General features: G+C 43.3%; 1 protein-coding gene across 1 annotated transcript in view; it reads right to left on the reverse strand.

Moving 5' to 3' along the window:
* Window positions 1–25,445, reverse strand: part of HFM1 (helicase for meiosis 1) — a 99,930-nt gene that overhangs the window by 74,133 nt on the left and 352 nt on the right. The window contains exons 2-10 of the mRNA XM_065409361.1: window positions 24,715–24,774; window positions 19,222–19,269; window positions 17,633–17,703; window positions 6,093–6,225; window positions 3,371–3,522; window positions 1,724–1,801; window positions 1,412–1,573; window positions 447–647; window positions 268–356 (exon numbers count right to left, since the gene is read on the reverse strand). Of these exons, the coding sequence (XP_065265433.1) occupies window positions 268–356; window positions 447–647; window positions 1,412–1,573; window positions 1,724–1,801; window positions 3,371–3,522; window positions 6,093–6,225; window positions 17,633–17,703; window positions 19,222–19,269; window positions 24,715–24,774 (994 nt within the window). The remainder of the gene's footprint in view (window positions 1–267; window positions 357–446; window positions 648–1,411; window positions 1,574–1,723; window positions 1,802–3,370; window positions 3,523–6,092; window positions 6,226–17,632; window positions 17,704–19,221; window positions 19,270–24,714; window positions 24,775–25,445) is intronic.

Consider the following 25,445-nt stretch of genomic DNA (forward strand, 5'->3'; position numbering starts at 1 on the left):
AAATTGCAGCAAGGAAGATATAAGACAGACATTAGGAAAAACTTGCTAAACTATAAGGGTAGTTTAGCACTGAACTAAATTATCTAGGGAGGGCGTGGAATCTTTGTTTCTGGAGGTTTTTAGGAACAGGTTAGACAAACACCTGTCAGGGATGGTTTAGATAATACTTAGCCCTGCCACAGTGTAAGGACTGGACTAGATGACTTATCGAATTCCCTTCCAGCCCTACATTTCTATGGTTAGCAACTACAAGAAATATAAATATACCTTTGTTTCTGTTCCACAGTCATAATAAATTTAGCATCTTTTGCAAGAACTGAAGCAGCCTGCTGTACTCCTTTTCTTGTGGCACAAAACTATAAGTAAGAAAATACCTTTTTTGTATTAATTATACTAAGAAGAAAACCAAGAATTTCAAAAGCATTAAGAGAAAAATGTATTTATACCACAAGGGTTGGTTTTTGTTCAGAGTATGTTTGTATAACACTAGCTATTTTGTAGTTAAGTGTTAAGTCAAATTTGAATTCTGTTTGGTTGCTACTGCAGGGAAATCCAAGAACTATTTTGCGAAGCTTCACAGGTCGATGACTTTCATCTATTTTCAGACATACAGCAGGTCTCATACCATCTGAAAGCCATTCTGCAATCTTTAAAGAACAAGGAAGCAAGTTAAAATGATGCTTGAAAATAATGCCTCTGTTATTATACATGCTCTCTTCAAACTACAGCACATACATAATAAAGAACTGGGAAGCAACTATTTTTACTGCCCCACATGCCCTATGACATTGACAAAGAGAGTTTACATGTTAAGTCCTTTTTGTCATGTCTAAACTAATGAATTCACTTGAAAATAATTTCTTCACTAATGAGCAGACCAAATTCTGTTCCAAATTACACTGGTACTATTGAAGTCAAAATCTGTCCCCAGGCTTTTGTGACTTATGTTAGCACGCTTAAAATGTTAATTAAAAATATAAAACTTCAGTACTTTATCAATTTTTGGTTGATATTTCCATATTGTTGGGGCCAAAAGTTGTATCTGTGTTCATCAAGACAGCAGCATTCAGCTAGGGTGACCAGACAGCAAGTGTGAAAAATCGGGACGGGGGTGGGGTGGTAATAGGATCCTATATAAGAAAAAGACCCAAAAATCGGGACTGTCCCTATAAAATCGGAACATCTGGTCGCCCTACATTCAGCTGACAGCCCAGAAATGACAACTTTACTTTAAAATTCATGTTAAACTGATTTTACAGCTTTACTCACTTTTCTTTATTTAAGTTTCTCAAATGAAGTTCCTCAGGATTCTCAAATGAAGTGAATAGTCTAAAGAACTACTGCTTTTACAACTAATGTCAAAGAAACAAATACATATTTTTAAAAAAGTAATTAAAACTATAACTCTTACATCCTCAGCATTTGGGATTGTTGCAGAAACAGCCACAAATCTCATGGGAGTAAGCATGTCAGGATTCTCTGAGATACGTGAAAGAGAAGACTGTATAGTCTTCATCCGACTGACTACAACCTCAAGTGTTGCACCACGGCTTTCATCTTTCACAACATGTACCTATTAAAATAATTAAAGACATCTGTGAAATAACATTGCTTACTTTTTGCATTCTAACCCACAAATATGTTAAAATAAATATATAACATTGTTACACTTCCTAAAAGTTTTCTTTTTCTTCATGTACAAACAGACTATAAAAATCACTACCTCGTCAATGAGGAACAGTCGTACCAGTTGGACTAAAGAGTTGTCTCTCCATTTTCTAGTCATGCTATCCCATTTTTCCTGGGGTGGGTGGGGGGGAAGAAGAGGCAGAAGAAATGATGAAAAACAGATTCCAGAAGTAGTAGCAGAGACAGACCTTAAACACGACCAAATTTTTATGATTAAAAAAAAAAAAAAAGGTAAAGTTCTGATGAGCTAATGCTATATATTTTGCATTTGACACATTATTATTTTATTACTAATTATTGTTTATATTGTACTCCTGAGGGCATTCTGCACCAAAACATTAAAATTCTATGCATAATATTTTAAAATTCGGCAAATTTTATTTGTCAAATAAATGTGGAGACTCTAGCATGTCATTGGGGAGCACAGGCCACTGGCTACACAGATTGGAAATCACTGTGCAGCTCCCCCCACCCAGACATGGACTCAGCGGTGAGGCTGCATGCAACCTTGACACAATGCAAGGACCAGGCCTGCCCCAGAAACACCCCAGGGCCCTGCCCCTCCATGCCAGGTGCACCAGTTGTGGGCAGGCAGGCTCAGCAAGGCAAGTGTGGAGGGGCTTAGTGTGGGGGGATCCAGGTGTGGGTTGAGAGGGTTCTCGGTGCGGGAAGCTCAGTGGGGAATCTGGGTGTGGAGGGGATCTGGATTCATCGGGGCTTGTTGGTTTTTTTTGGGTGCAATGGTAATTGGACTCTGCAGGGGGTCGAGGTGAAGATGGTTGGGGTCTGGATGGGTCTCAGTGGGGGGGCAGATGATGGGGGAGTGGGACTCAGTGGGGTGGGGATCCAGGTGCAACTGGTTGGGGCTCAGTGGGGTGGGGATCTGGGTGCAGGTGGCTCGTCGTGGTGGTCCAGGTGCAGGGGGAGTGAGACTAATCGGGGGAGGGGGGTTCTGAGTGCAGTGGGTGAGGCTCAGTGGGAGGGTCTGGGTCTGAGGGGTTCTGGATGCATGGGGGTTGGGCGGATGGGCGAGCAGCTACCTGTACAGGGATTCCTCCCCCTGCAGCTGAGGAGCGATGGTTGCACAAAGTAGGAGGGGGAGTTTGCAGAGCTTCCTGCAGCCAAGGGATAAATCTGGGGGTGAGTCTGACCCGGCCCCGGATGCCATGCAAGGGAAGAGGAAGTCCCATCTTCCCCAGCCCAGCCTGGACTAGCAGCTGAGCCTGGCACAGGGTAGGAGCCACCAGCCAGGTCTTCCCCAGTCCTGCCTCATAGTGATTTACCTCTCTGCCTGCTGCCCTGGGCACCCGAAACATACTGCTGGGGAGAGTTGCATGACCGCTTTTGTGGCTTCCCTTTGCTTCCCTGTCAGAAAGTCATTTTTCTGCGGGGAAACAAAGAAATCTGTGGGGGTCATAAATTTTGCATGTGCGCAGTGGCACAGAATTCCCCCAGGACAAATATAGCACTAAAAGTATGCATGGCAGTTTACAGGCAAGTAAAATGACCTTACAATTATACTGAAAGTTTCCAATCTCTATAAAACAAGGGGAAGCCCCAGAAGCATACATACATTAGCTAGACTACATGCAGCAAATTATTTCTATAATACATTTTTCTTCAGATTTTTGGTTTAGAAAAAGATCAATAAAACAAATAGCAAGTTATATATGAAACCTACTGGTGTGGTCGTAATAATATGAGCATGCTGTATTTCAAATAAATCATCCATCACTGTATCTCCTGTCAGTTCTTTACAGCTGAGCCCTATAGGTCCAAATTTATCTTTCCAATCATCAAAACGCTGACTGCACAGAGCTTTTATTGGAGCCACTAAAAATAATACAAAATTGAGGGATTACGCTGAGAAAAGTAAAGGATTTTAAAACAAAACGTCAAATGTATTGCTTAAGCTGCTAAATGCCTGAGTTTTGGGGGGGAAATTCTTGAGCAAAGCTAAAACCAGAAGAACTTAATTAACATGTATATTAAAATTTACCCATTGAGTTAATGATGGCATTACTCTCTTCTGTCTACAGCAGTTCTGATCTCTGGGCTATAGTTCTTTCCTGCCCACAAAGAGAGACAAAAGACTTGAACATCCCTCTGGAACACGTCTCTTTATACCAAAATGCCAAGTGCCCTCTCATAATCCTTGGCTGTTTTCTGACTCCCACAGAAGAACAAACACCCAGCTGATAGAGCCAGACTCTCACACAAACACAAGAAAACACAGGAAAAGCACTCCTAGCAGCCACATAATAGATTAATATACAAAGGACAACCTCACTCCAAATTACAGCTTGATTTTTCTGGGGCACTCTTTAATACACACATAGGAAGAGTCTTCATAATAGAAAACATGATCCACAACTGCAGAGTTAGAGTCAGTTTCCAGTAGGATCCCATCTAGACTCAGTACAGAACTATTTGTAATCATGGGGGTGTAGGGAAGCAAGCCTTGAAGTCATCAGGCACAGATTCATACAATGAGTCTTCTGCAACACTGACATTTTTCCTGAGGATGTCAACACAAATCATACCTTCCCTAGGTGGTGGCTCATTTCTAAAATATCAAAAAAGAAATGTCCCTGATTCCCCACACTGACATACAAGTAGCAACAGATACAAGCCTTTAGGGATGGGTAGCTCATATAGAAAATGCCGTGCCTCAGGACCTTTAACCAGTGAAAGAAGTGATCCATCAATGACATTGAAGCAGGAATAATAAAGTTTGTCCTGTTGCAACTGCATTCTAGGCTAGGTAGTCAGAGTCCAGTTGGAAAAAAGCAACTACAACAGTATACATCAACTGGCAAGGCAGGGGAGAGGGAAGGGGGGAAGCAAGTACCAGGAGTAAAGCTGTTCAGATAAATCAATTTCCTGATTCAGTGGTCAGCATGTCAGTCATCTGCATTGCTAGGAAATCACTACCACCAAATTCTGGTTAAGCCACAAGCAAATAAATCCAGGAAAATCTTGGGTTATCAGTAACAATTTTGAGGGGCAGTTTCTCCATCCTTCCCAAGTCTAGGAGGTGGGAAATGGGTGGGGGGGGGGAGATAAGGAGCCACCAGTGGCCCCCTAGTCCTCAGCCACCCAGACCCAGAGGCATCCTCAGTTAAAGTAGAGGGGAACAACTCCCTCACAGATCTTATGCCCCGACATGTCCACTCTCTCTCTTTATGCCCCGGTGCAGAAGGCGGTAGAACTATCTCCACCAGCAGAGAACTCCCTTCTCCACAGTTTAAATCCACTTTGCACTGATTGGGACAAGAAAAGGTCCTTTGATAACGAACAATATCATAACTCTAAACTTCAAGTGATCTGTCTCCATCTGCTGTCAGCAAGGAACTGTAATACACGTGTCTAAAAAAGTACTAAATTTGTGGTTTGCAATGTTGTTGCAGCTTTGTTGGTCCCAAGATATTAGAGAAAGAAGGTGGGTGAGATAATATCTGTTATTGGACCATCTTCTGTTGGTGACAGAGGCAGCTTTCAAGCTTACACAGAGCTCTTAAATCTGAAGAAGAGCTCTGTGTAAGTTTGAAAGCTTGTCTCTCTCACCAACAGAAATTGGTCCAATAAAAGATATTACCTCAACCAACTAAGCTAGTAACCTTTGTAAATGCAAAGTTGACCATTTAACATAAGACTACCAAATATGTTGAATTGTGCCAAACTGCATGTAGCTTTACAATGTGGACAAATCAAGGGTAGGGGAAAAAGTCACCAGTCTCATTTGATCTACATGAAGATACAAAATTCCTTTCTCCAAAAATAAAAACAGAATGACAGATCAAGAGATGTCATTACCTTCAAATATACTAATTATATTTTATTTTTGTTACAATTAAATCAATGCAGATAACTCTTAACCTTGCCTGCTTTGTCCTGTAGATTAGATAAGAAGAAATGGTTAATGGGAAGGCCATGTCGTGGTCCAGTGGACAGACCAATGGACTAGGATTCAGAAGACCTTGATTCTATTCCAGGTTGCAGCACTGAGCAAAGCATTCCCAGTGCCTCTGTTTCTTCACAGCCTTTCTCTGTTCAGGCTATAAGCTCTTCAGGGCAGGGACAGTCTTTTACTATGTGTACAGGCCGAGCCTAATAAATGGTTCCCAATCTCACTTATGCAGTACAAAGTTTAATAATAATAATAATAATAATAATAATAATAGTTGTCACGGTAATACAAATACATTATATTTACATTATAACAACAACCCCGATACAATACATACGTTTTGTGAAGTAGGCCTCACGTAGTTGTCATCACGTATTTAAGTTCAAGCTTATTAAAGGTAACCATTAAGTGTACATAGAAAATTATTTAAACTTTTACATTTTGTTATCATTGCTACTAGCTAATAATTGTTTAAAATTAGCATAATACTCACTATAGACAATTTTAATATTTAACCAAGGCATCGGCACTTCCATTAGTAACCTTGTAATAGCTAGTTCGAACATTACAGTTTTTCCAGAACCAGTCGGAGCACAAATCACAAAATTCCTATCTGTGTAAAGAATCTAGGAAAGAATTAGAAAGCAGTAAATATAATGAAGCTATTCAAATGTACCTATTCATTCATTCTGACAGAACTGTGAAGGAAAAAAATTACACAGGAGGGATTATTAAATTGATATATGTACCAGTGAACGACTGCTGGTATGACACAACATGTTTTTTCTAAAGATTAGATACTTTGTATTAGATGAGAACTTAAATAAATGGCAAAAGAATAAAGAATGTCTTTTTCTATGCTTAGCTGCCATTGAAATATTTATTAAAGAGATACCATACACCTATAACTATGATGTAGTGATGTACTGTCGTCACACAGAAATGCCAGTCTCTAAACTCAAATTACTGCTGTACAAATAGACCACTGTCAATGTGCAACTATTAGCAAAGAGAGGTTCATTATAAAGTTGTATTAATTTTGCTGTTACAAAAATTTCAAAGACATTCCTGTAGTCGTCTTTTTATAATTTCTGTATCTATTAATGCCAATACTGGTAAAAAGATCACTTTAACAGAATTCTGAGTTTTAAACAACTTTTATGGAGAAAAATATTATAAAAACAAAATAAGTAAACATAGTTCCCTATTTAGGCACATATTAATTTAAAATATTAAAATAAAGTTTCTCAGCAGACTCATTAAGTTTACTTGAATCAAGGAAAATAGTTACCTTTTTGCTGCTGAAAATTAATGTTGGAAAACTTGCTTGCTATTTTTATATTAGGGAGTTGCACACTTTGTTGCTTCCGTAGAACAAGCTCATTACATTCACCAGGAACTCTTGTATCCCTACCTCCTCCCCCACAAGCTCCCTGTATGCCACCCTCCCATCCCCTTCTATTTTAAGGACTCGCTGAACCTCCCCATCCCCCTCCTTCTTGCCGTGGCCTCTGCGTGTTCCCGATTCTCTTCCCTACCAGAGATGCATGCCCCACATCTCTCACTACGAGCACTGTATGCACCCTCAGTCCCCCTATTACTCATTCCCCCACATTCTCCTCCCACCAGGGATTCTGTGTGCCCCCATTTCTCCCACCCCAGTGGCTCTTTGTGCACCCCCCATTCCAGGTTCCCTCATTTTACCCCTCCCCCATGCCTGGGATTTTGCATGTATCACCACTCCATCCTTTCTCCCATGCCTCCCCATTTCCCTTCCCCCTCCCCCAACATTCTTATTCTCCTTTTCTTTCTCTTACAGGGTGTCAACATTTTAAAATTGTACAGTAACTCCTCACTTAACGTTGTAGTTATGTTCCTGAAAAATGCGACTTTAAGTGAAACAATGTTAAGCGAATACAATTTCCCCATAAGAATGAAAATAAATGGGGGGATTAGGTTCCAGGGAAATTTTTTTTTGCCATACAGTACAGTACAATAGTTGGGAGGTGTCCCCACCTTACCCCACACAGGAACAGCCCACTGGCACTGGAGACAATGAGGCAGGCAAAAAGGCTGAAGGTGCTGTAGGCTAAGAGAAGCACGTTGCGCAATAGCAGCGGCAGCTTCCCCTACTCTGCAAGCACCAGGGGCGGGGGGCTCAACCCTCAGCCCGCCCATGCCACCCCTTCCCCCAAGCCCCCACCCTTAATCCACCTCTTCTTCCCCCTCCTCCTCCTTCCCCCCCTTTACTCCGCATGCCGCGTCCTTGCTCCTCCCCCGTCCCTCCCCTGCCCGCAGAAATCAGCTGGCTTGCAGCATTCAGGAGGCAGGAGGGAGGGGGGAGGAGTGAGAACATGGTGCACAGGCTCCCCCTCCCTCCCCTGCCTCCTGAACACCGCAAGCCAGCTGATTGCCGCGGGCAGGAGGCAGGGGAGAAGTGCACCGCGTCCTCGCTCCTCCCCCTCCCTCCTGAACACCGCAAGCCAGCTGATCAGCTGATTGCCGCGGGCAGGAGGCAGGGGGAGGAGGGGGAAGGTGCTGATTCGCGGGGTCTGCCAGTGGGCAGGAGGTGCTGGGAGGAGGGGCGTAGGGGAGCTGATAGGAGGGCTGCCAGCTGTGGACAAAGCAGGCAGCCAAACGACGTTATAGCGAAGCATTGCACCACTTTAAATGGAGCATGTTCTGTAATTGAGCAGGGATGTAAGATCAAAACAACGTTAAGTGAGAGGACGTTAAATGGGAGTTACTGTATTAGAAGAATGGGCAGAACTAAAATAAGGGGAATATTTTAATGGCTGCCATCAACCAGTTCTTTGATCTATAGACAATTAGAGAGATAGTAGAAGGTGCTAACTAATCAGAAGGTGCTAATCGGATGCCAGGAGCATTGTGTTCCCCATTTTCTGCTTCTAGTTTTCTGATTGTCACCAAAATTAAGAGGGTTCTGCCCATGGATGCCTAGAATATGCCCTGAAAATTTAGAATTGATCAGATAAAATGTTCAGGAGTTATCAAATTACATCCAAATCAGAAAAATGTCATCAAGCTGAGTAAGGCCTCACAAGGTTGGCCAGTTGATAAAAAACAAGTAACTATATTCTGTAGTTGAACATAATATTTCTATAATATACAGTTAATTGCAATGACTGTTATGAATATATGAGGCTAAGTGAACAATATTATTTTGTAATTAAATCCTTTCATGTTTAAAATTACTAAGCCAAATTCATGAACTACTTAAATCATAAAGAGAGAGGGTTATTCACCTTGTGCAGTAACTGAGGTTCTTCAAGATGTGTATCCCTGTGAGTGTTCCACTTCAGGTGTCAGTGCATCCCGGCACTGTTGATCGGAGATTTTTGGTAGCAATGCTTGGTTGGGATGTGCATGCACAGAAGCTGTCTTGCAGCCATTGGAATCTCGTCCAGCACGCGCACAGCCCGACCCCTTCAGTTCCTTCTCTACCACAGAGTCCTTGTATTGAACTCCAAAGTAGAGGGGAGTAGGGTGTGTAGTGGAGCACCACAGGGGGACACACCTCAAAGAACCTCAGTTACTGCACAAGGTGAGTAACCCTCTCTTCTTCTTCGAGTGCTGTCCTTGTGGGTGTTCCACTTCAGGTGTTTGTAGAACAGTGGCCCCTATGGTTGGGGGGGACTTTGGAGTTATATGCATAGTGGAGGAAAGGACCGTTAGGCCTAGTATGGCATTAGCTCACGAGTGTTGTGTAACTGCGTAGTGTTTAAAGAATGTATGTTCTGAGGCCCAAGTAGCAGCTTTGCAGATATCTGCAATTGGTACGTTGTTCAGGAAAGCTATGGATGCTGCCATGGAGTGAGTAGAATGGGATCTGATCTCCTTTGGTGGCTCTCTTATTTGTTTGATAACATAAGCAAATGCAGCTTGAGATCCACTTAGATAGTCTCTGCATAGATATAGCTGAGCCCTCGGATCATTCTGTTGTCGAGATGAAGAGTCTCAGGGATTTGTGGAAAGACTTTGTTCTATCCAGGTAAAATGCTATTGCTCGAACGTCTAGAGCAGGGGTGGGCAAACTTTTTGGCCCGAGAGCCACATCGGGGAATAGAAATTGTATGGTGGGCCATGAATGCTCACAAAATTGGGGTTGGGGTGCGGGAGGGGATGCGGGCTGACGGGTGGGGCTGGGGGTGAGAGGTTTGGGGTGCAGGAGAGTGCTCTGGGCTGGGATTGAGGGGTTTGGAGAGCAGGAGGGGGATCAGGGCTGGGGCAGGGGGTGCAGGCTCCAAGCGGTGCTTACCTCAAGTGGCTCCCGGAAGCAGTGACATGTCCCTTCTCTGGCTCCTATGCGGAGGCACGGCCAGGCAGCTCTGCACGCTGCCCCATCCACAGGCACCGCCCCTGCAGCTCCCATTGGAACGCATAGGAGCCGGACCGGGGCCATGGTGCAGCCCCCGACCCAGCGCCCCAGCCAGAGCACTGGAGTGGGGCTGAGCCCCATGGTGCAGCTTGTGGGCCGGATCCAGCCGAAGGCCGTAGTTTGCCCATCCCTGGTCTAGAGTGTGTAACATGGCCTCCTATGTGCTTCTGTGTGTTCTGGGATCGAATGTGGAGAGATTAATAGGTTGGTTGATATGGAAGGATGATGCTATTTTGGGGAGGAATTTGAGTGAGGTCACAACGTGATCTTGTCTTTAAAGAAGACAGTATATGGTGGATTGGCAATTAGTACACCTATCTCGCTTACTCGTGTTGCGGAGGTGATAGCCACAAAGAATGCCACCTTCATTGACAAATACTGTATGGAACAAGTGGCCAGCGGTTCAAAGGGTGGTCTAGTTAGGCCTTTGAGAACTAGGTTTAGATCCCAAGTGGGCATGGTTTGGCATACTTCTGGGTAGAGATTCTATATGCCAGTGAGAAACTGCTTGGTGGTCGGGTATGCAAATACCGAGAGTTCATCGATTTTATGATGGAAAGTGGTGATCGTCGCAAGATGTACTTTAGAGCTTATGACAGTCTGGAGTTCTTTAGCTCTAAGAGGTATTTTAGTACTAGTGATAGTGGTGTAGTGTTGGGAGCGAATTGTTTTTCTGACTCCATATGGAGAATCTTTTCCATTTTTGTAGGTAAGTATTGCGTGTGGATGTATGTCTGCTGTTCAATAACATATGTTTGACTTGCTCCGAACAGTTTAATTTGTGTTGCTGGAACCATGAAGGAGCCATGTTTTCAGATGGAGTTTCTCCAAGTTTGGATGATCTGACCATCGGCATTTGAGAGGAGATCTGATCTCAACAGGAGAGTTCATGGACTGCAAACTGTCATGCGCATCAGGTAAGGATACCAGGACTGTCTGGGCCACACTGAGGCTATCAGTATGATTTTGGCATTGTCGTTCTGAATCTTGTGTAGGACTCTGGGGATTAACGGAATTGGTGGGAATGTATATAGAAGCACTGTGTTCCATGTGAGGAAGGCATCCCCTAAGAATTGAGGGCCTAATCCTGCTCTTGACCAGAATAGTGAACATCTGTGAGTCTGTGATGTTGCAAATAGACTGATGGTGGGAAAACCCCATCATTGGAATATATGTTGTAGGACTGTGTGATTTATTTCCCATTCATGTTCCTGGGAGAACTGTCTGCTTAGTGTCCCCTGTGCTATTTTGACATCTGGGAAGGTAGGAGGCTGAGATGTCAATGTGGTGATGAATGCACCAGTTGCATAGTTTTATGGCCTCAGTACAAAGGAAATGGAATTGCACTTCCCCTTGTCGATTGATGTAGAACACGCATGTGATATTGTCTGTCATCACCTGTACTGTCTTGTTCTTTATGAACTGAAGGAAATGGAGGATGGTGTTCCGTACTGCTCTCAGTTCTAGTAAGTTGATGTGGAGATGTCTCTCCATTGCTGACCATCTGCCTTGGATTGCATGATGATCCAGGTGTGCACCCTAACCTATCAGTGAGGTGTCTGTTGTGATAATTATTGAGGGAGGTTCTTGATAAAAGGGGATCCCTGAGCAGAGATTCTCCTGCTTTGTTCACCACTGAAGGGATTCTAGGACTCTGGGAGGTGGTGTTAAGGTCTTGTTCAGGCTGTGTTTGATGGGTTTGTATAGTGAACTCAGCCAGCCTTGGAGACAGTGCATATGTAATCTGGCATGCTTTACCACGAATGTGGTGGCTGCCATATGTCCTAGCAGCTGTAGACGGGTTCTTGCTGTGATTCAAGGAGCGGTGTAATCTATCTCTATGAGATTTCTTTATCGCCAGAAATCTGTTCTGTAGTAGAGATGCTTTGGCTTGAACTGAATCGAGGGATTCTCCAATGAAGTCTAGTTGTTGCGTGCGCATCAATGTCGATTTTTGTATGTTTAATTGCAGCCCTAGTGTTTGGAAGAGGGCAGAAGTCCATTGGGTGATTTCTGCCATCGCTATCTGAGTGGGGCCTTACAGGAGGCAGTTGTCTAGAAACAGGAAAAACATGATCCCTTGCTTACGCAGGTGCACTGCGATGACCACAAGTGGTTTGGAGCAGAGCGGTGCAGTGGACAGGCTGAATGGGAGCACACTGTATTGGTAGTGCTCGTGTCCTACTGTAAAGTGAAGGAATCGTCTGTGTGCTGGGTGTATGGTAGTGTGGAAATATGTGTCTTGTAGATTGAGGGCTGAAAACCAGTTCCCCTGTTCCAGCGCTGGAATTATTGTGCCTAATGTGACCATCTTGAATTTCTGGGAGCGGATGAACTTGTAGAGTTTTTGTAGGTCTAGTATGGGTCGCCATCCTGTTTTTCTTTTGGGTCAAAAAATAGTGGGAATAGAAGCTTTTCCCTCTGTATTGCGTAGGTACTGGTTCCACAGCACCTAGTTGCAGTAGATGATTTACTTCCTGCCTTAAGAGGTGCTCATGAGAAGGGTCACTGAAGAGGGACGGGGAAGGGGATAGAGTAGGTAGGCAAGAAATAAAGGGGATGGCAGAGTCCAATCTTATGATCTCTAGGACCCAACGGTTCTTCGTGGTGGACTTCCATGCTTGGTAAAAAGGTCTCAGCCAATGTCCAAATGGGCAAAGTGGCACTGTCTTGAGATCGTTCAGACCCTCACTCAACCATTCAAAATTGCTGTTTATTAGGCGGCTTTTGTGACACCACTGGTTGGGGGTGTGATAGTTGACGTCTTTGTGGTCTGTTTCTCTATCTGTTGGTTTCATAAGGTCTGGGATTCTGTCGATTAAATGGTGTGTCCCTAAAACGGTGATAAGGTTGGTAACGCTTTCTTTTAGCAAATGGTGTATAAATGCCCAGCCTGCAGAGTGTCGCACATGAGTCTTTCACGAAGTGTAGCACCTCATCGATCTTAGATGAGAATAGTTTTTCTTTGTCAAAGCAGAGGTCTTCCACCTTGAGTTGCAGTTCTTTTGGGATGCCAGAAGACAGGAGCCAAGGGACTCTGCACATTACAATTGCTGTGGCTGTGGTATGCATTGCCGTATCAGCAACGTCCAGGGAAGCCTGTAAGGCAGTGATGGCCACCAACTGTCCTTCAGTTAGTAAGGTCTTGAATTGTGTTTGTCCTCAGGAAGGTCATTTGTGAGCTCGAACAGCTTTCCATAGTTGTCGTGGTCATACTTTGCCAGGAGGGCGCTGTAGTTAGCGACCCTAAATTGAAAAGTGGACAATGTGTAGACCTTCCTTCCTAGGAGGTCCTTATCGAGAGGTGTGGATTTAGAGTGAGGCTGTTTGGATCAATGGTTTGCTGTGCTACCAAACTCACTGGTAGTTGACAAGTGGGAAAAGAGAAAGTCCATTCCTTTGGCTGGCACATATTTTCTATTGGCCCTTTTGCATGCAGGCAAGATAGTGGCTGGCGTCTGCCACACTGTTTCGGCAGGTTCCAGAATGGCCTCGTTTACTGGGAGTGCAATTTTTGAAGACAAGGTTTGCAAAATGTCAAGCAATTTATGCTGATTTTCTTGGACTTCTTCCAATGGGTATGTCCTGGCTCAGCGCAATTCTCTTAAACAGTTCTTGAAACTGTTTAAAATCATCCATCATTGTAGGTGGAGGTGGCATAATGGCCTCATCAGGAGATGAAGAAGAGTTGTGAGTTGGTGGTACATTTTCTTGACCTGTTTCTTCCTCAAGCTCCTCTGCTATATCCTCTGGGGCAATAGATGTAATCACTGGGGATAGGGGAGGAGACCCAAGTTCGCCTTGGGTGGCAATAAGGTTCTAGTATAGTGGGCTCTATATTCTGCCCATGGGTCCCACAACCCTGGATGTGTCCCCTCATGGCCACTGCATGGGGAATGCCATGAGGGGACACATCCAGGGTTGTCCATACCATGGGTGAGTGGGCTATGATGGCTACAGTGTTCCTCCAATTGGTCTGTGGTGAGTAGGAGTGCAGTAGTGAGAAGACCCCTTTCTCCTGATCCTCATCCGCCCTGTCACTTGGTACCGACGGTGCCATGGGAGACATGGGCTGTACAGTGATGCTTCATGGGGGAGATCCGTTGGTGCCGAGAAGAAGTGGTGATAGGGGTACCAAAGTTATCGAAATATCCCTCTGTGTGAGGAATTGCTGTGGTGCTGATGGAGCAGTGTTCCCTCTAATTTTCCCCACACATGTGCGGAATGAATTGGTGCACATAACAAAATTCATGTGGTGGGGGTGGGGCCGAGGGGTTCAGAGTGTGAGAGGGGGCTCAAAGCTGGGGAAGAGGGTTGGGGTGCAGGGCTGTGAGGGGTCCGGCTGGGGGTGTGGGCTCTGGGGTGGGGCCGAGGATGAGGGGTTTGGGGTGCAGGCTGCCCTGGGGCTACGGCAGGGAGAGAGGACTCCCCCCAGCACTCTCTCCCCGCAGAAGCACCTGGGCTCTGGGGGGTGGGGGGGGGAGAGGTGCCTCTCCCCGTCGCGGCAGTTCTGGGGCTGGGCCGCGGGATAGGTGCCCCTCCCCCAACTGCAGCAGATCCAGGTTGGATTCAGGCCAAGGTAGGGGCACCCTTCCCCTGGCCATGGCAGGTCTGGGACTGGGCTGGGTTCGGGCCGTGGGAGGGGCTCCCGCCCCCTGGCCGCAGCAAGTCCGGGGCTGGGTTGGGGCAGGGGGAGGGGCACCCCTCCCCTGGCAACGGCAGATTCCAAGCGGGCGGGCTCCCTGAGTGCCTATGTGGTGCTTAATAGGCTGCTGCACGGCCACGTGGGTTACAGGGAACTTAGCGATGGTGGTGGTGCCAAAGGTCTCGATGATGTTGTTTTTGTAGGAGCTAAATAATGTGTAACTGCTTTGTGGCTCACCTTTGTCGGTACCGGCAGTCCCATTGTGGTTGTATCAGTCGGTGGTGCCAGAAATGGTGGTGCCAACGAAGTCAGTGGTGCCGAGTTCGTTGTCAGTGCCATAGGTGGTGGCATGATCGGTGCCGGTGCCAATTCCCATGCTGACATAGTTGGTGCCATGGAGGAGGCTTGGCTATGTCTATGCCTTGCCTCCTTTTCTTTTGCTTTGGGCTCGGCAGTACGGCCTGTGCCGAAGGTACCAGGCGAGTCGAAAGTGCTGACTTGAGAGGTGATTGGCACTGAAGGTAACGATCTCGCAGAGGACAGTTTCTTTTTATGTGGTTCCCTCTGCAGAGAGGTTGACAGTCGCTTCCTCTTTTCTTTAGAGGATCGAGCCGTGCTCTTCATCAGTTCCGACCTGGTCAGAGAGCCTTTAGAGAGGGGCTTTTGGTGGCCCATTTCTGGGCTTGGTAGTAATGATTTCTCCATTAAGATCATCTTGAGGCGAAGGTCCCAGTTGCACCAGGCTCTCACCTTCAGGTTGTTGCAGCGAACGCACTATGGGGGTATGTGTGATTCACCAAGACATCTCACACACCGCGAGTGTCTGTCTGATCTCGGCATCACTTTGCGGCAGGAGCTGCATCTTTTAAAGCCTGGGGGAACCAAGCATGCTTCAGAGAGTGCTCCAAAAAGGAGCAAGGAAACAGGAAAATAATTTTTTTTTGAACTATAAACTAACTTATCTAAGGTATCTAACTAGTTTTTCTCTTTATTCTATCTACAGGGGAAGACGTTGACACACTGCCCCTAGTTCAGTCTTCAGCTGAGGACGATTGAGAAGGAACTGAAGGGGTCGGGCCGTGCACATGCTAGACAAGACTCCAACGGCACCGCAAGACAGCTTCTGTGCACGCGCATCCTGACTGAACACTGCTACCAAAAATCTCCAATCAACGGCACTGGGATGCACTGACACCTTAAGTGGAGCACCCACAGGGACAGCACTCTAAGAAGAACTAGTGGAAGGTTGCATAAAAACCACTGACTTCAATCCAATGGGAGTACTGTATGCAGAATAATGGCAGAGTATGGCCACAAGCAAAGTTGATTTTCATGAAAGTTATAAGAAAAAAATTGTGCAATATATCTTGTAGGTACTCATTAGATAAACCCTTGTTAATTAATACTGGGTCTCTTACTGAGCAATGGGGCATCTAACTAGTATGGATAAAATAGACATGCACTTCAAAAAGAGAAGAAAAAAAAAACAGGGGAAAGAGATTGCAAATGTAAAAAGAATACCAATCCACATGATTTTAAAGGTTCACATGTTAAGGCCTGTACGAGTACGGACTCACCCCTGCGGCGCCTCCTGCTGGTGACTTCCGGGAATTAGCTCGTTCCAGCTCCAGAGCGCCCTCTGCAGGCCGGTGATCCGCCTGTCCTCTGGCCCCCGTGCCCCTCCCTGGACCCCGGTGCCCTTTTACCTGGGGTGCTGCCCCCTGGCAGTAACCCCGCAGTCTTAGGGTCTCCCCTCCCCGGGGAACCCCCACCCACTATTCCCACCTCGCCTCAGTATAAGGCTACTGCCAGTCATCGTCTAGCCCCACGCCCTGGGGCAGACTGCAGTATCAGCCTACTCATCACTGGCAAGGAGGGTTTGGACCTGCTGCCTTGGCCTACCCCTGGGCTGCCCTCTGCAACCCCTAGTATCCCTTGGTCTTCTGCTAGGCTGCAGCCTGGGGCTTTCCAGGCTGGAGCTCCCCCAGCTCCTCAGCCTTTCCCCAGCCCTGATCCACTCAGGTACCCTGTCTCTAGCTCCCTGCAGCCAGGTCCCTCCCTCTCAGAAGCTAGAGGGAGTCTGTTGAGCTCCTGGCTCCCAGTCTCTTATATAGGGCCAGCTGAGGCCTGATTGGGACGTGGCCCAGCTGCGGCTACTTCTCCAATCAGCCTAGTAGCTTTTCCTTTGCCCCAGCCCTCTGCCAGGGCTGTTTTAAGCCCTTCCGGACAGGAGCGGGGGACCACCCCGCTACAAGGCCCCAGGGAGTTTAAATGTAATATTAGTGTTTGCACGGCAAAACAATCATATCAGCTTCTCTGCAGAAAATGTTAACTAATGGATATGAGGCTTGCATGGCCATCCCCAAAGGCCCCAATCCATTTTATAGCATATGCTTAAAATGCTCACTGAATTGGACTTAAATCTCCAATACAAACCCCTCTGCTCATTTTAATCACAAGATTGCAACACCTGTAATAGTGTCTTCCTCTGCTGGAAGGACGGTTGCTTCAACGTAGGGTCTTGAGGTTTGGAGAATAAAAGCAGGGAAAAATTGGAAAATCCTCAAGACTCCCTAAATGATGAAGAACCCTAGATGTAGGATAAGGAAATCTTTCCTAAAAGACAGTCTTCCCTGCGACATAACTGTGTTATTGACTTCACAAATTTTAATTTCAAAATTTGATTACATTTGTTCTGGAAAAAAACATTCTTATGAGTCCACATGTGAAACGGCTATGCAAATCACAATTTACAATTATATTATATTCAAAATGGAAAAAGAAATTTAATCCTGGACCTTTTTCTAGATGAGCTGCATTACTGTTCTGCTTACCTGCTCCTGAAATGTGTACTGCTGCAGTACTCTGTACCTCACTAATGATTTATCAATAACACTTGTAAATAACAAAATGGCACTTCAATTTATTTAACATATTTAATATATTAAATACAATCTGCAAACATAATTAAGAAATATTCTTTACTTACATCATCCAAAGCCTTGGACTGTATGTAGTTAAAATATGGGAATTCCTTGAAAATATTTCTAAACTGAGCAGCTTAAGATCATATTCAAACCATTCAGTTAAGAATATAAAACATATCTTTCTTTTCTTTTAACTGAAAATAATAGCTGCTTTATTAAAACCTAAATAAAGAATTTCCACTTATGCAAACATGTCAGGTGGTTCCCAAAATGTAACTCAAATGATTTGATGGTTTCAGTTCAATTCCTTGTGGACAGGAGTCCACTTTACAAAACCCACACATTAGTAACTTTTAGGAATGTATTGGCAGTCTTAGGAGAGACTAAGATCTAAAAGAAAAATGAAATAATCCTTAGAGGTCGTCCCTCTGAAGAGAGACGGAAACTCTTTTACTCCACAAAACATGTATAGCAGGGTGAAGCAGAGCATTCATTGCCTGTGCATGCCTGCTCTGTGAAGAGAGAGAGCAAGAGCACACTTCAGATTCAAAAGCATTAAATTGATTAACATTTTTTAAAAACAAGGTTTCAAAACTTTTACTTCACATTTATTTTTTAAACATACATAAACATAAATGAATGTCATGCTGTTTTCTTCATTCTGTATATGTAGCTTTATGCTTCTTTACTTTTCTCCACAAAACACATATGTACACACACACAAAAGAGGGGAGGTTGCCCAGAAAAGCCAAGGGGGGCAAAAGTGCAAGGACGCATAGGTACTGTCCAATTAAAAAATATACAGATGTAGTGGGGTTCAAATATAGTTTCTTAAAACTAACAGCAATTTTAAATACTTTTGCTCAACTCCGATTAGTATATTCAGCACTGGTATTGTTGTTGTATATTTTCAAACAACAAAAATAACAGGTTTAGTTTTTTCAATATTGTTTTTATTCTGAGAACTAGTTGAAGGAAAATACCAAAGAAGAAAAGGAAACTCAATCAATATGTAAGAGTAATCAAAGACAGAGTAAAGAAGAGTAAGTAATGCTGATTGAGTGTTTAGGAAAATGAGGGCCAAGATTTAAAAAAATGGGTACCTAAGGTTATGTAACAACCTGCTTGTAAAAGAGCTCAGCATCCAGCAGCTTTCACTTACATCATTAGATCCACTGACACCTCAGTGCTTTTGAAGTCTGGACACTTAGTTGCCTAAATATGGATTTGAGAAGCCTAATTTTAGGCACCCATTTTTGAAAATGTTTAGCCTAGGAGTGTGTCAGAGGATTAGAAAACAAATATTAAAGAACCAAAGATGGCAAATGTGAAACACATCCATATGCTAATTCACTTCAGCTTTATTTGAAGTTTTATATTTGAATTAGGTAAGTACCTGTATTTTATATTGATATTTTAAATGTATCATTTTTATAAACAAGTATGAGTACATGATCTAAGAATAAATTGCTTAGGCAATGAATGATTAATTATTATTCCATTGTCCTATTTTCACTATGTTTTAGAGGTACCAAGCATAAAGAATATTTTACCCTTTGATTCCCAGATTTTGTTGGGAATCAGAAGTAATACTGTAAAATACATGTTTTATGTTTTAGATGTAAGCCAGTTACAGTAAGTAAAAGGATACGGATTTCTGTAACAGCCCTCAAAAACCCCAAATCTTTTTTTACAGTTCCTAAAGAAACAAAAACAGATTGATAAAAACTGACACTGTTTTCTACCAATAACCTTTAAACATTATTTTCCTAAATCTTATATATGCATCCTTTGGAGAGTAACAGGCTTGTAATTGGGCATAGGGTGATATGGGAGGATTTGACAGCTGGGAGGGGAAGGGGGAGGTCATGGGCTTGTCACTAGGAGAGATCTGTACAGGTTTCCACAGCTTGGGAGTAACAGGAAGGTCACATACTTGTCATGGAGGGTTTAGCAGTAGGGAGACAGGTTAGTCACTTGTTACTGCATTCCCCTTAACATCCTTTATTGATTATAGCTCATTTTGTGTCTTTGCTTTTTGAATTTGTCATTCCTATCACATTATATTGCACTCTGTTATTTCTTTTGTGCATTTTTATAAGATTTCCTTTTAATTTACAGGCCTTTAAAAATGTCCCTGATGCAACCACAATAGGTCATTTATTTATTTTCCTAGGTTTCCTTTACATAAGGATTTAACTTTTTACTATGTCTTGAGTATTATGCCCTTCCAAAACTGTCAACTATCCTACATTTCACGTCCCCGAGGGGTCAGGACCCCCCAGTTTGAGAACCCCTGCTTTAGAGCCTACAAGTCCACTCAGTCCTGCTTCTTGTTCAGCCAATCGTTAAACAAACAACTTTGTTTACATTTACGGGAAATAATGCTGTCCACTTCTTATTTACAATGTCACTAGAAAGTGAGAACAGGCATTTGCATGGGTCTTTTGTAGCTGGCATTGCAAGGTATTTACATGCCGAATATGCTAAACATTCGTATGCCCCTTCATGCTTCGGCCACCATTCCAGAGGACATGCTTCCATGCTGATGACGCCCGTTAAAAAAATTATGCATTAATTAAATTTGTGACTGAACTCCTTGGGGGAGAACTATATGTCTCCAGCTGTGTTTTACCCGCATTTTGCCATATATTTCATGTTATAGTAGTCTCAGATGATGACTCACCACGTTGTTCATTTTAAGAACACTTTCGCTGCAGATCTGACAGAACCCAAAGAAGGTACCAATGTGAGATTTCTAAAGATAGCTTCTGCACTCGACACAAGGTTTAAGAATCTGAAGTGCCTTCCAAAATCTTAGATGGATGAGATGTGGAGCATGTTTTCAGAAGTCTTAAAAGAGCAACACCCCAATGCAGAAACTACAGAACCCAGATCACCAGAAAAGAAAATCAACCTTCTGCTGGCGGCATTTGACTCAGATAATGAAAATGAACATGCATCAGTCCACATTGTTTAGGACTGTTATCAAGCAGAACCTGTCATCAGCATGGACGCATGTCCTCTGAAATGGTGGATGAAGCATGAAGTGACATATGAATCTTTAGCGCATCTGGCACATAAATATCTTGAGACGCCGGTTACAACAGTGCCATGCGAATGCCTGTTCTCACTTTCAGGTGGACTTGTAGGCTCTAAAGTTTTACATTGTTTTATTTTTGAATGCAGTTATTTTTTGTACATAATTCTACATTTGTAAGTTCAACTTTCATGATAAAGAGACGGCACTACAGTATTTGTATTAGGTGAATTGAAAAATACTATTTCTTTTGTTTTTTACAGTGTAAATATTTGTAATAAAAATAAATATAAAGTGAGCATTGTACACGTTGTATTCTGTGTTGTAATTGAAATCAATATATTTGAAAATGTAGAAAGCCTCAAAAAATATTTAAATAAATGGTATTCCATTACTGTTTAATTGCGCGATTAATCGCAATTAATTTTTTTAATCACTTGACAGCCCTACTATCAATATAATTTTTAACTATGATTTGTATTCCAGTAACAACCAGTGTGCCAGGCACTGTCCACACACAGAGAAAGACAGTGCTTTCCCTGAAAAACTCAATTTAAAACTGAAAGTATTTAAAAAAGATATCTGAACCGACGAGGGGGGATGCAATTTTAGATTTGGTGCTGGTGAGTAGTGAGGACCTCGTTGAGGAAATGGTTGTAGGGGACAACCTTGGCTCGAGTGACCATGAGCTAATTCGGTTTAAACTAAATGGAAGGATTAACAGAAATAAAACTGTGACTAAGTTTTACGATTTCAAAAAGGCCAACTTTAATAAATTAAGGCGACTACTTAGGGAAGTGCATTGGGCTAACATACTTAGGGATCTAAAGGCAGATGACGCCTGGGATTATTTCAAGTTGAAGTTGCACGAGCTGTCCGAGGCCTGTATCCCGAGAAAGGGAAAACGGTTAGTGGGCAGGAGATGTAGACCTAGCTGGATGAGCGGGCGTCTCAAAGGGGCGATTAAGAAAAAACAGAAAGCGTACAAAGAATGGAAGAGGGGAGGGATCAGCAAGGAAACCTACCTTACTGAGGTCAGAGCATGTAGGGATGCAGTGAGAAAGGCCAAAAGCCGTGTAGAGTTGGACCTTGCGAGGGGAATTAAATCCAATAGTAAGAGGTTTTATAGCCATATAAATAGGAAGAAAACAAAGAAAGAGGAAGTGGGACCGCTGAAGAATGTAGATGGAGTGGAGATTAAGGATAATCTAGGCATGGCACAATATCTAAATGAATATTTTGCGTCGGTCTTTAATAAGGCTAATGAAGGGCTTAGAAATAGAGTGAGCAGGACAGAGGGGAATAAAGGAGGGGGGATTGACATTACAGCATCAGAGGTGGAAGCCAAACTTGACCAGCTAAACAGGACTAAATCGGGCGGACCGGATGATCTTCATCCTAGAATATTGAAGGAACTGGCACAAGAAATTGCAAGCCCCTTAACGATAATTTTTAATGAATCTGTAAACTCGGGGGTGGTACCGTTGGACTGGAAAATAGCTAATGTGGTTCCTATTTTCAAGAAGGGGAAAAAAAGTGACCCGGGTAACTACAGGCCTGTTAGTTTAACATCTGTAGTATGCAAGGTCTTGGAAAAAATTTTGAAGGAGAAAGTAGTTAAGGACCTTGAGGCGAATGGCAATTGGGACAAATTACAACATGGGTTTAAGAAAGGCAGATCGTGCCAAACCAACCTGATCTCCTTCTTTGAGAAAGTAACAGACCTTCTAGATAAAGGAAATGCGGTGGATCTAATATACCTCGATTTTAGTAAAGCGTTTGATACTGTGCCGCATGAGGAATTATTGGTTAAATTGGAAAAAATGGGGATCGATATGAAAATCCAGAGGTGGATAAAGAACTGGTTAAAGGGTAGACTGCAGCGGGTAGTACTGAAAGGTGAACTGTCAGGTTGGAGGGAGGTCACCAGTGGGGTTCCTCAAGGTTCGGTTTTGGGTCCGATTTTATTTAATCTATTCATTACTGACCTCGGAACCGAATGTAGGAGTGGGCTGATAAAGTTTGCGGATGACACAAAGTTGGGAGGTATTGCCAATTCGGAGAAGGATCGGGATATTCTGCAGGGAGACTTGGATGACCTTGTAAATTGGAGTAATAATAATAGGATGAGATTTAATAGTGAGAAGTGTAAGGTGATGCATTTAGGGATGACTAACAAGAATTTTAGTTATAAGCTGGGGACGCATAGGTTGGAAGTGACGGAGGAGGAGAAGGACCTCGGAGTCCTGGTTGATCGCAGGATGACTATGAGTCGGCAATGTGACGTGGCTGTGAAAAAAGCTAATGCGATCTTGGGATGCGTTAGGCGAGGTATTTCTAGTAGGGACAAGGAGGTGCTGCTTCCGTTATACAAGGCGCTGGTGAGACCTCATTTGGAGTACTGTGTGCAGTTCTGGTCTCCTATGTTTAAAAAGGACGAACTCAAACTGGAACGGGTACAGAGAAGGGCCACTAGGATGATCCGAGGAATGGAAAACCTTTCCTATGAAAGGAGACTCGAGGAGCTCGGTTTGTTTAGCCTAACCAAAAGAAGGCTGAGGGGGGGATATGATTGCCCTCTTTAAATATATCAAAGGGATAAATACCAAGGAGGGAGAGGAATTATTTCAGCTTAGTACTAATGTGGACACGAGAACAAATGGATATAAACTGGCCGTGGGGAAGTTTAGGCTTGAAATTAGACGAAGGTTTCTAACCGTCAGAGGGGTGAAATTTTGGAACAGCCTTCCGAGGGAAACGGTGGGGGCGAAAGACCTCCCTGGCTTCAAGATTAGGCTAGATACGTTCATGGAGGGAATGGTTTGATGGGATAACGTGATTTTAGTCAATTAGGCAATAACGTGCCATCGCTGGTAAAATGAGGGTCCGGCTGGAGATTCTTGCCTGTATGCTCGGGGTTCTACTGATCGCCATATTTGGGGTCGGGAAGGAATTTTCCTCCAGGGTAGATTGGCAGAGGCCCTGGAGGTTTTTCGCCTTCCTCCGCAGCATAGGGCAGGGGTCGCAAGCTGGAGGATTCTCTGCGACTTGAAGTCTTTAAATCACGATCTGGAGACTTCAACAGCTGAGTTAAGGGAAAGTGGGTGGGTCAGCTTTTGTGGCCTGCATCATGCGGGAGGTCAGACTAGATGACCTCAATGGTCCCTTCTGACCTTAAAATCTATGAGTCTATGAGTCTATGAGTTTATTGATTTTAAAGTCAATACAAATCATAAAATCTACAAGGGTAACATTTTATTATTTTATCAAGATGCTTTGTCACACTACTTTCTCCTGCTCCCTTTTCACTGTTCTTTTTCTTTGTAAAGCCTGATCCACTGAGGTACTGAGTCATGTCCACAAGTTATTCAGCAGCCACCATTCAATTCCTCAAAAAAAGAACAGGAGTACTTGTGGCACCTTAGAGACTAACAAATTTATTTGAGCATAAGCTTTCGTGGGCTACAGCCCACTTCTTCAGATGCACAGATGTGGGCTATAGCCCACAAAAGCTTATGCTCAAATAAATTTGTTAGTCTCTAAGGTGCCACAAGTTCTCCTGTTCTTTTTGCGGATACAGACTAACACGGCTGCTACTCTGAAACCATTCAATTCCTGTTGATTTCAATGGAAGATGAAAGCATTTACCACCTCAAAGAACCAGGCTTTTAGATTGCAAACTCTTTGGGACAAAGACATCAGGTGATTTTCAAAAGTGCTTAAGTGACTTAAGAGCAAAAGTTTCACGGACTAAACTAAGGAGCTTTTTAAAGTCCCACTCCCTTGTCTTCATATATTTGTCTGTCAAGGACCTAGTATGCTATTGTCACTGTACAAATAAGAGTCCCTCATTATTATAAGCCCTTGTGTCTTTTGTGGTTTAGGAGTATCTAGTTAATCCCTTCTTCCTGATTTGGTGGTCTACACCTAACCTTCACCATCTGCTCATTACTTCATCTTACCCAAATATTTTTAACATTTATTGTACGTATCCTGAATTCCTCTTCATCTGAGAGCATGAATATGCATTATTAATACAGATATCACATCAAGAGTGTAGTAAATATTTTTTTCCGAAATATTACAAAGAATAATTATAATTACCTTCCATGCCAAAAGTCTTTGAAGCATCAGGAAATGACTGTACTTTAACTTCTTTTCCATCTTCAGAAGCGGAAAAAACATCATTTACACTAAAATCGGAATATTGAGGTATCTACATACTATGATTATTTTTCCATAACTCTTTTTTCATCTTCTATATTTTTTAATTGTATTACAATAAATGTCAACTTCCTTCACCACAGTGGAACTGTCTTTGTAAACTATATTTGCATATGTATAATCAGTTGTTTTAAATAAGCTTCAAAAATCTCAATTGGAGATTTCATATATTTTATTACAGTTTTCCTAATATTTTTGAATATACTTTTTTGATAATACAATGTATTGTTTTGTTTGTACAGATACAAATACTAGGAAACAAAATCTTTTCTTCTCATGAGCATGCCTAAGTTTGCTTGATTCAACTGAAATTTGTCTACCTAGAAAGTAGTCCTCTTTTCTAGACAGATTTTTAAGAACTCAATCACAATGGACAGGCTACCAATCCCATCTATCCTGCCATGCAAAATAAATACTGGATCCTAATGCTAGATTGCCACTTACTGCACAGATGAAAGAGTGAAATTTAAAGACCTGAGGACTGGGAATAGCTGGACATGAAAGAAGAATTGTTTATATGTATGACCTCTCCTCTTAGGCACCAATGAAGCTACATGGAGGGCTGTTTTTCTAGTCTTTCAATTCGCTTTCAATTTCATACAGCAATAAAC

Source organism: Emys orbicularis, chromosome 8 (genome assembly GCF_028017835.1).
Source record: "Emys orbicularis isolate rEmyOrb1 chromosome 8, rEmyOrb1.hap1, whole genome shotgun sequence".
Classification (NCBI taxonomy): Eukaryota; Metazoa; Chordata; order Testudines; family Emydidae; genus Emys; species Emys orbicularis.